Genomic DNA, 11,795 nt, shown 5'->3' on the forward strand with positions numbered 1-11,795 from the left:
TTGATTTTATTTTTAGTATTTCTCCACACATACTCATTGGAATATAAGTTCAACGGAAGTAGACTGAAGGAATATTTTGGAGATGTGTTACATAAAAGAACATCACTATATTTTGATAAATTTGAACAATAAATCTAACATATTACACATCTAATCAAACTGAAGGCCTGTTTTGATATGACAACATGACAATAATCGGATTCACAAACATGCTTTGCTGTCCAGATTTTTCTTCAAGGCAAATTTGACATCTTTATTTCTTAGGCTATAGATTAGGGGGTTCAGCATGGGCACAACAGTAGTATAAAACACAGAGGACACTTTCCCCTGGTCCATGGAGCTGACAGATGATGGCTGCAGGTACATGAATGCTGCAGATCCAAAGAAGACAGCAACAGCCGAGATGTGGGAGCTGCAAGTGCTAAAGGCTTTGGACTTGCCCTCAGTGGAGCGAATGCGGAGGATGCTGGCAATGATAAAGACGTAAGAAGCAAGAATGGTTAAGGCAGGTGTCAGGATGTTAAATGTACTCAAGACCAGAACCAGTAATTCATTGATGTAGGTGCTGGAGCAGGACAGCTCCAAGAGAGGGAAGAGATCACAAAAATAATGGTTAATCACATTACTCTTGCACAAAAAGAGTCTCAACATAAAGCCGGTGTGAATTGTCGATCCAAGGATGCCTAAAATGTAAACTCCCACTGTGAGCCAGAAGCAGAGGTGATAGGACATGATGACATTGTACAGCAAGGGGCTGCAGATGGCAACATAGCGGTCACACGCCATTACAGCCAACATGTGACACTCTGCAATAGCAAAAATGAGGAAGAAGTAAAGCTGAGTCATGCATTCAGGGTAGGAGATGATGTTCTTCTCTGTCACAAAGTTCACCAGCATTTTGGGGGTAATGATAGTGGAATGGCAGAGATCAATGAAGGACAGACCGCTGAGGAAATAGTACATGGGGGTGTGCAGGTGAGAACTGAGCCCAATCAGTGTGGTCATGCCCAGGCTGCCCACCACTGTGACCACATAGATTCCTAAGAACAGGAGGAAGAGGGGCAGCTGGAGCTCTGGCTGTTCTGAGAGCCCAGCCAGAACGAACTCAGTCACTGAAGAATGGTTTCCTGCTGACATTTTCCTTTGGTCAGTTTCTACAGAGGAAAGAAAAACCATGGTGTTTGTGGGGATTGAGTTACTATTCTCCTTTTGGAGGAGGGTATCCCATGCTGAGGATTCGTGATGTAGATGACCTTTGGTTTGTATATAATAATTTAACTCTGGGTAAATTAGCTAAGTAATATTTTTGTTAATTAAATATTTTATAGCTTAATATCAAATAGTTGCTTTTTATATAAAAATATTTTGGCCATGATTATTATCTTTTAAGTATTTTAACTGCTACTCTTTGGTTTGAACATTCCAAAGATTTCAAGTCAACTTTTCTGAGTTGTTTTTCACACACTTAAAAACTTACAAGGGCTAATGGAAATGATGGAAGCTGGCTGAGCTGCCACCGGGAGACAGCAGACCTGCATTCAGTACAGTGTCCTTTGTTAACGAGCAGAGAAGTTCTGCCAAGGGTAACAGAGGTGCATTATGGCTACATCTTTGGAGGATTTTAATGATAATCAGGCAATTTAGGTTTCTATTAAAAATGATCAGATTTTCAATATTATTATTAAAATGAAATGGTACCAACAAGATTCATGGTGCAGATCTACCAGTGGAATTGTCCCACTGCAGCAGTGTTATGGCTCTTGGACCAAATATTACGCCTCTGCCTTTGTTGGAGGAAAACAGTGGGAGTAGTGGTTAAATGAAAAATCCTTAATATCAAAGTGCCTGTGTTTATATTCTGATCCTCTCATTTACCAGTTGATAAATGTGGACAAGTAAAATAACATCATCATCTAATTAGCAGATATTTAGCTCTCTGAAAATGACAACAATAATTGTTTTCGTTGTTGTTACACCATCCATCAATTGGAAAATGAGGGATATTTATATACTTCAAAATACAAAAATAGTAATCATGATGTTCGCACATTTTCATTAATCTCTTTCCACTTTGTTTAATTAGGAGTGCGCAAAAGATGGAGTTATAAAATTAGGAAATATAAAATATAAATGTAGCCCGTGTTATGCACTAAACAAATGATTTCGTCATCTGATACATTAATGTAAAATTCCAAATAAGTCATACTTGAATTTTAAATAAAGTAGAAACAGAAAATCTAAAATCTTCTATCTCACATCCATGCAAACAAGAATACTGAAATAAATCTTAAATTTAAGCATAAACAATAAACTATTAAACTTTAGGAAAAAACACTAGAGGAAAATTTCAATATAGTGGAGTAATCCAATTAGATTCCTTAGGACATATATGCACACGTGAACTAGCCATATAACATTGATAAATCCTTTTTCATCCTAATTAAAAGCACATCTCCAAAGGTACCATTAAAAAAGAACAAGATTATGTCCATTGCAGGGACATGGATGTATTATTCTTAGCAAACCGACACAGGAACAGAAAACCAAATACCACATGTTCTCACTTCTAAGTGGGAGCTAAATGATGTGAACACATGACCACTTGGACACATAGAGGGGGACAACACACACTAGGGCCTATCAGAGGGTGGAAGGTGGGAGGAGGGAAAAGATCAGGAAAAATAACTCATGGGTACTGGGTTTAATACCTGGGTGATAAATAATCTGTACAACAAACTCCCCTGACACAGTTTACCTATGTAACAAACCTGCACATATACCTCTAAACTTAAAATAAAAGTTAAAAAAAAAATTAAGAGTAAGCCACAAAAAATACGTATATCTGACTATGGCCTTTTATGTAAATATATACAAATAATATCAACATGTCAATGATACAAAGACAATAGACCAAATTAAAATATAGGAAAAGTATTTGTACAGATGATATATGACAGAAGATATGTAAATAGTTGATAAACACGTAAAAAGATACCAAATTCATTATTCATCAGGAAAATTACATACCACTACACATCCACATCGAAATGGCTAAAAATTATAAAAGAAAGAAAAAACAAAATAAACAAAAACTTACAGTTCCAAAGTTTGTCAAGGATATGGGATAACTCAAGCTCTCATACACAGCTGGTGAGGAGAGGTGTAAAACCGTACAACTACCTCGGAAAACTGCTTGGCAATATCTTAGAAAGTTAATCATATACTTAGATTATAACCCAACAATTCTGTTTTTCAGGGTTTACTCAAGAGAAATGTAAGCATGTATCTACACAATGACATGTACAAACATGTACATGGAAGCCTTGTTACTAACAACTCCAAACTGGAAACAACCCAAATATTCATTCATTCATTTATTCAATAACCATTGAATAAATAAATGAATTGCGAGATTTGCACAGAATAGAACACTACTCATCAATAACAAGGAATAAATCAGAGATATATGCAACAATATGGATTAATCTTCAAAACAACATGTTAAGCAAAAAGAGCCAGACAAAAAAGAGCACATTTTATACAATTCCATTCATATGAACTTGTCGAACAGCAGAACTAATTTTATGGTGATAGAAATGAGGTCAGTAGCTACTGTAGAATGACTAGAAAGGAGCATGGGAAATCTTCAGCAATGATAAAAATGTTTCAGTAAGGAAGTGTTGATTTCACCAGTTTATAGTGTATGCATCTGTCAAAACTCATTTAGAAGTTTTACACTTAAAATGGGTACTTTTATCCTTAATGGAATCTAGATAAAATTACATTTTGATATACTCTTATAAAGTATTAAATATAATAAAATAAATAAAATTATTTTCAAAATAAAAACCCTAATAAAGAATCGGCAAAGATAAAGGAGGTCTGAATGACAGTTATAAATTTGAAGATAATCATATGCATGTATAGGTGTATACACATACACACACACACGATCTTACGGCATGCAACAACTAATGACACATATTCTTTTTAAGGTGACATGGAACCTTTACAGAATTATTTATATGCTGGTTCATAAAGCAAGGTACAATATTTTCCCAGACATTTTCACTGTTCTTCACATTTAAGAATGTAATAACACCAATCTTACAGATTTTCTTCTAAAATATAGAAAAGGCACATAGAAAATATCCAAAAGTAATAATAAATAAAAAGCCTCTTAGCAAACTAGGCATAGACAGTAAGTTCTTGGAGCTGCCTTAAAAGCACGTATAGCTGCCAGGTGTGGTGGCTCATGCCTGTAATCCCAGCACTTTGGGAGGCCGAGGCAGGTGGATCACTTAAGGCCAGGAGTTTAAGACCAGCCTAGCCAACATAGTGAAACCCCATCACTACTAAAAATACAAAACAGTAGCTGAGTGTGGTGGTGCACGCCTGTAATCTCAGTTGTTGAGGAGGCTGAGGCAAGAGAATTGCTTGAACCCGGGAGGTGGAGATTGCAGTGAGCCGAGATCGCATCACTGCACTCCAGCCTGAGAGACAGAGCGAGACTCCATCTCAAAAATAATAATTAAAAAAAAATGAAGTATGAATATCTATACTACCTCTTGCAATTCTCCAGCCCTAGTTCACATTTGGTTCCTTTCCGTTTCTGGAATATGTCATATTCTCTTAGCTATCTGAACTTTTATTTGTGCTTCCTTTCAGATGAAATAGTCTTACTAAATCCTATCCCTCAATTGCCTGGTGAAATTGTATTTCTTCCAAGTCTCATTTAAAAATTACACCATCAGGAAGACATCTGCAACTCATTGGAGTAGATTGACCTTCTGAATACAAGCTTAGAAAGCAACCTATTACTTCTAACACAGTGCAGTTGTACACTGTGAGCTAAACTCTAAGACAGATGTAAGACTAACTTAAATTTCTCCTCTTCTTTAACCCAAGTAACTAGCGTCTGACACATCAAAGGTGCTTAAAAATATTTTATGAGTGAATGAAAGAATGAATGAACGTTTCTAGAGGGATCTTTGAATTTTGACAACAATTACTTCTGGCCTAATAGTTTTAAATCACAAGTGTGAGATGACCGCAGTCACCTTACCTCTGCTTGAGAACTGCAATGCCAAATTTTACCTGCAACTTACTCTATTTGTCCTGGAAAAGAATGGCACTAATGCTGGTGTTGGGTGTTTCTACTATCTTTTGTGCTGAGAAACAGGGCAGGGCACATCCCTCAGTCTGGTCTCAGAAGCTGGTCTACATCACAAAGCAGCATCCACAATTGTAACCTTTCATTTTTTTCTGCAGCACCATAGAAGCAAATATCCTTGCCTTTGACAGTCCCCTGAGCAGTTCTGATGGCTGGGCTATAAAGCTATCTCCTTGGTTTAAATACATCAGGTACCAAATAACATGGAACAAATACTCCACAAAGATTTCCATTTCTCAGGGAAACTAGCTCTTGAGGAAAAAAGCAATTACAGTTGACTCTCTAGTGGCCTTTTTTTTTCCTCAAGTGAGATTATTTGCCAATCCTAAACTTCTCAATTAGCGATAAAGTTTTGTGTGCAGGGATTACCTGGGCATTTTGTTAACATCTAGACACTGAGCCAGCAGGACTGAGTGGGGTTTGAGATTCTTCATTTCTTATAGCCAGTGCTATTGGTTCATAGCCTACACTGTGATTAGCAGGTTTCAGGGCACCAGGCATATCCTGACAAGTTATCTTACTGCTAATAGGCCTAGATAATACTAAATAACCAATTAAGCCACTTATTTCCTTGTGCAAAAATATGTTTAATTTATGTATAAATAGGTAATATACTTGATTCAAAAGTAAAATCTATATATACTTGGATTTTAAGAGTTATGGAGTAAGAATTCATAATATTGATATAGTACTTAACTTTTTAAAGAGTCCTTAATAATATTTTTCCTACATTAATTTGAATATTTAAATATTTTATTTTTAGATTCCTATGTTCCATGTTCCTTCTTATTTCCTATATTTTCCTGTTTTTCTCCAACATAGGAATAATTGGATGCAGTCTTAGCAGAATAAATCAAGGTAAATTTCGACACTCATATCAAAGTAGAGAGAAATACATTAGGTTCAATTCTACTTAAAGAAGTCGATGATTGGACTACATTCATCTTTCTCAATTATTACTGCATATTTAAAATGAAGGGATTTTTAAAATACAATATTAGATGTCCTCCCCATGTCACTTAAATCAAGATCTTGGGATCTGAAGTCAGATATTGGTATTTCTTAAAAGCTTATCACACTGGGTATCCTCTTCAAATGCAGATTCTGATTTGGTAAGTTTGATACATAGCTTCAGATTTGCACTTTTAGGCATCTGTCAAGTTTTGCCAATGCTGCTGGTGTATGGACCACTCTGAGAATTGAGGTGTTCTATGATATCTCGTATTAACTCCTTCCCACTGAAATTTTTTCAGAGTGCAGCAAGTTCCTTCATGCCATGTATCAGAGAGCTTCCATTTAGCTTGAGAATTACAATGCCTGCAGGATTCTGAGATGTCTATGACAAATTATGATGTATTTGAATCACCACTTCACAGGAGAGCTATGACTGACTAATTACATCAACATGATAAATAAAAGGAGTGAGAAATACTTGAAGCTTGGTTGAGATGATAAATGGGAATGCTATCAATAGGCCTTTTCATAACTAATTATACAATAATGAGAATCACTCAGAGACTGATTTAAACATGGTATTGGAATAAAACATTCAAATAGACCTGAAACAAATTTATTCACCTGTAGTGAACTCATTTTCTACAAAGGTGACAAGAAGATAACATTGGAACTAAAGGACAGTCTTTTCAATAAATGGTTCTGGGAAAACTGGATATCCATATGCGGAAGAATGAAACTTGATCCCTATCTCTTGCCATACGCAAAAATCAAATTAAAATGGATTAAATGCTTAAATCTAAGACCTAAAACTAGGAAGCTACTACAAGAATACGTTGGAGAAACTCTCCAGGGCATTGGAGTGGGCAAAGATTTGAGTAATATCCCACAAGCACAGGCAACCAAAGCAAAAACAGACAAATGGAATCACATCAAGTTAAAAAGCTTATTCATAGCAAAAGACAGTCAACAAAGTGAACAGAAAACCCACAGAATGGGGAAAATATTTGCAAGCTACTCATCTGATAGTGGATTAATAACTGGAGTGTGTGTATAAGAAGCTCAAACAACGCTACAGGAAAAAAATCTCATAATCCAATTTAAAATGGGCAAAAGATTTGAATACACATTTCTCACAAGAAGACATACAAATGGCAAACAGGCATATGAAAAGATGCTCAACATCACTGATCATCAGAGAAACACCCATCAAAACTATAATGAGATATCATCTCACTCCAGTTAAAATGGCTTTTGTCCAAAAGATCCGCTTAAATGCTGATGAGGATGTAGAGAAAACGATAGCCTCGTACACTGTTGGTGGGAATGTAAATTAGTACAATCATTAGACAGGATAGTTTGGAGGTTCCTCAAAACACTGAAAATAGAGCTACCTTACAATCCAGCAATCCCACTCGTAGGTATATACCCCAAAGAAAGGAAATCAGTATATTGAAGAGATATCTGCACTTCTATGTTTACTGCAGCACTATTCACAATAGCCAAGATTTGGAAGCAACCTAAGTGTCCATTAGAAGACAAATGGATAAAAAAAATGTGGTACATATACACAATGAAGTACTATGCAACCATAAAAAAGAATAAGATTTTATCATTTGCAACAACACGGATGAAACTGGAGGTCATTACGTTAAGTGAAATAAGCCAGGCATAGACAGAGAAAAGGCACATGTTCTCACTTACACATGGGAGCTAAAAGTTAAAACAATTAAATTCATGGAGATACAGAGTAGAAGAATGGTTACCAGAGGCTGTGAAGAGTGGTAGGGGGGGTGGGGGGCACGGGGTCGGGAAAGTGGGGAGGGTTAGTGGGTACAAAAAAATAGAAAGTATGGAAAAGACCTGGTATTTGCTATCACAACAGGGAGACTATAGTCAAAAATAATTTAATTGTATATTTAAAAATAACTAAAAGGGTATACTGGATTATAACACAAAGGATAAATGCTTGAGGTGATAGATAATCCATTTACTCTGATGTGATTATTATGTATTGCATGCCTGTTTCAAAATATCTCAAGCAACCCATAAATATATACACCTATTATGTATCCACAAAAATTAGAACTTCAAATTAAAAAAAAAAAAATGAGTGATCTCTTACAGTGACCCAGGGTGGTTCATGAACTACTTCTGCTTAGTCTTCTATCTTTATGCCTTGATTATAGTACCCTGAATATGACATGCTTTTGCCCTCTTCCTTGATAGAGCTACTGCCTTTTAAGTAGTCTATATTTTGTGTATGAGCTCAAGCCATATTGATTCAAGTGTCTACCCAACAGTGCTTTTTTGTTTGTCCTTTTTTAGCTTATTGGTATACATGACAGTCTGCTGGACAGAGTGCTAGACTGGGAATCATGCCTAAGACAAGAGTTATAATTGTAGCCATTTTCCCTTACTTTATATAAATGATGAAAATTAAGTGAAGTAATAAATGCAATGGGTCCTTAAGAGCAAATCTCTGACTGCATTGAATGAATGGATAATGGAGTGTAAAAATGATAAAGACATATTGTACTAGTTGTTCCTATATTAGGAAACTATAGTGAACACTGAAATTTGTTATATTAGTTGAATAACATGGGACAGCATCAAAAAATATTGATCTGACAATAGCAAGTAGGTAATTTAAATTGGGGAGAATCACAGGCAATTGAGTAATTAGAATATCATGGATATTCACAGTTACAGGATGTTAAGTGCCCAGAAGCAGAAAAGTAATAACATGAAGGCAGAGATTTTTTTAAAGAAAAATTGGTATAAAATGGAAACTGTTTATACATTATGATACCAAAGAGTGTGAACTACATGGAAGCAATGCAACTTAGCAGAATTTTCAGCTGCCCCAATGATCTGCCTCATAAACAGCCACAGTGTTATTGGTATGAAGATAAGACAATGTGTGTGATGCTTTTTGATAAACTGTTGATATCAAGTATAATAATATAAGTATCTATAATGCATCTCTTTAATAAGACTAGAATAATTTTCTGGTTTTGCTCTGTTTTTCATTGATCATTACAAATTTGAAAGATTTTGGTTATGTTCATTATAATAAATGAAATAAAAGTGAAACTGTCATGAAGCTATCCAGAGAACAGTGACACAGTCACATAGGGAACATGTCATAGGGAACAGGGGAAGCTTGATTTGCAGACAGAAATTCTCTAGAGTCCTTAGACCTACTCACAATTACCTGGACCAAGTATCACTTTGAATAATGTCAGAAGTTCTTGAGCCAACCTTTCCAGTCTCAATGTCATATTATGGTGGGAACCCTGAGCAGTCACTCAAACAAATGTTTAATTTTTTCATCTTTAAAAGCACAATGATACTAAGGCTTTCCCTGAAGTAATACTGTAAATGTTAAATAGGGTGACCCATTTAAAGTGCTGGGTGCTTGACATTTCATAAACTTTCAATAATATATGTTATTACTATCATTCTCATTACCATCATCATTATCATTGTTGTCGTTGTTGAGGTTGTTGTCTATATTATAATTAAAAGATAAAACTAAGGGCCGAGAGTAGTGGCTCAAACCAGTAATCCCAACACTTTGGGAGGCCGAGGCAGGCAGATCATTGAATACCAGGAGTTCGAGACCAGCCTAGCCAATATGGTGAAACCCCTTCTCTACTAAAAATTTAAAAATTAGCCAGTCATGGTAGCACACGCCTGTAATCTCAGCTACTCAGTAGGCTGAGGCAAAAGAATTTCTTGAACTTGGGAAGCAGAGGCTGCATTGAGCCAAGATCGAACCACTGCACTCCAGCCTGGGCAACAGAGCTAGACTCCATCTCAATAAAAATAATAATAAACAAAACTAGGGATATTTTAAACCTCAAAAGTCTTTTGATTTTATTCTTAGCATTTCTCTACATATACTCATTGGAATATACTTCAATGGAAGTAGACTGGAGGAATATTTTGGAGATGTGTTACTTAAAAGAGCATCACTGAATTTTCATAAATCTCAACAATATATCTAATAAGTTAGATATCTAATCAAACCAAAGACCTATCTTGATATGACAACATAACATTGATTCTATTCATAACATGCTGTCTGATGCAGAATTTTCTTCATGGCAACTTTGACATCTTTATTCTTCAGGCTGTAGATCAGGGGGTTCAGCATGGGCACAACAGTAGTATAAAACACAGAGGACACTTTCCCTTGGTCCATGGAGCTGACAGATGATGGCTGCAGGTACATGAATGCTGCAGATCCAAAGAAGACAGCAACAGCCGAGATGTGGGAGCTGCAAGTGCTGAAGGCTTTGGACCTGCCTTCAGTGGAGTGAATGCGGAGGATGCTGGCAATGATAAAGACGTAAGAAGCAAGAATGGTTAAGGCAGGTGTCAGGATGTTAAATGCACTCAAGACCAGAACCAGTAATTCATTGATGTAGGTGCTGGAGCAGGAGAGCTCCAAGAGAGGGAAGAGATCACAAAAATAACGGTTAATCACATTACCCTTGCACAAAAAGAGTCTCAACATAAAGCTGGTATGAATTGTAGATGCAAGGATGCCTAAAATGTAAACTCCCACTGTGAGCCAGAAGCAGAGGTGATAGGACATGATGACATTGTACAGCAAGGGGCTGCAGATGGCCACGTAGCAGTCACGCGCCATTACAGCCAACATGTGACACTCTGCAATAGCAAAAATACTGAAGAAAGAGAGCTGAGTCATGCATTCAGGGTAGGAGATGATGTTCTTCTCTGTCACAAAGTTCACCAGCATTTTGGGGGTAATGATAGTGGAATGGCAGAGATCAATGAAGGACAGACCGCTGAGGAAATAGTACATGGGGGTGTGCAGGTGAGAACTGAGCCCAATCAGTGTGGTCATGCCCAGGCTGCCCACCACTGTGACCACATAGATTCCTAAGAACAAGAGCAAGAGGGGCAGCTGGAGCTCTGGCTGTTCTGAGAGCCCAGCCAGAATGAAATCAGTCACTGAGGAATGGTTTCCAGGGTCCATGATCTTGTCAACAGTTTCTAAGTTTTAAAAAGAGAAACTGAATGTGTTTGTGTGAGAGAGAAATTATTTGTAAATCATTACATATTCTATACCTTATCAGAGGAGAAACAGAATGCAGTGGTCTCCTGAGCCTCTCTTGCTACTGTGTAATAGACAATAGTCCGGTCAGAGGAGGAACTGCAGACATCAAAAACATTAAAATTTTGTCCATAACCTTTTAAGAGAAAACACCAATTTTTGACCTCAATAAGAAGGCAAGCTACTAATGTTATTTCAGAGTATTCTTTTCTTTCCTACCGTATTCTCTAGGATATAAATATGTCATGCACATCAAATAGCACAGCGATCAGATTTTCATTTTACTCAGATTAGGAAAGAGAACCAAATGCTCCTTACAATTTATCAATATAGAAGTCCTGGTCAGGCGCAGTGGCTCATGCCTGTAATCCCAGCACTTTGGGAGGCTGAGGTGGGAGGATCACTTGTTTGAGACAAGCCTGGGCAACAAAGCAAGACCTCATTATCTATCTATCTATCTATCTATCTATCTATCTATCTATCTATCTATCTATCTATCTATCTAAAATAGAAGGCATGAGTTTATAAAATTAGTTATATTAGTGTGAGTTACCTTTCTAATGAGAATTTCAACTAAAA

At 36.6% G+C, this 11,795-nt stretch overlaps 2 protein-coding genes across 2 annotated transcripts; both read right to left on the minus strand.

Moving 5' to 3' along the window:
- Positions 1–201: 201 nt before the first annotated feature.
- Positions 202–1,224, minus strand: LOC100585524 (putative olfactory receptor 8G2). The gene has a single exon (XM_012495755.1). It carries the CDS (start codon positions 1,174–1,176, stop codon positions 202–204), a length of 975 nt encoding a protein of 324 aa, XP_012351209.1. The 5' UTR covers positions 1,177–1,224.
- Positions 1,225–9,992: 8,768 nt separating this feature from the next.
- On the minus strand, positions 9,993–11,138 carry LOC100585176. Its single transcript, XM_003253509.3, has one exon. It carries the CDS (start codon positions 11,136–11,138, stop codon positions 10,200–10,202), a length of 939 nt encoding a protein of 312 aa, XP_003253557.1. The 3' UTR covers positions 9,993–10,199.
- Positions 11,139–11,795: the final 657 nt, after the last annotated feature.

The sequence above is a fragment of the Nomascus leucogenys genome, chromosome 15, assembly GCF_006542625.1.
Source record: "Nomascus leucogenys isolate Asia chromosome 15, Asia_NLE_v1, whole genome shotgun sequence".
NCBI classification, from domain to species: Eukaryota; Metazoa; Chordata; class Mammalia; order Primates; family Hylobatidae; genus Nomascus; species Nomascus leucogenys.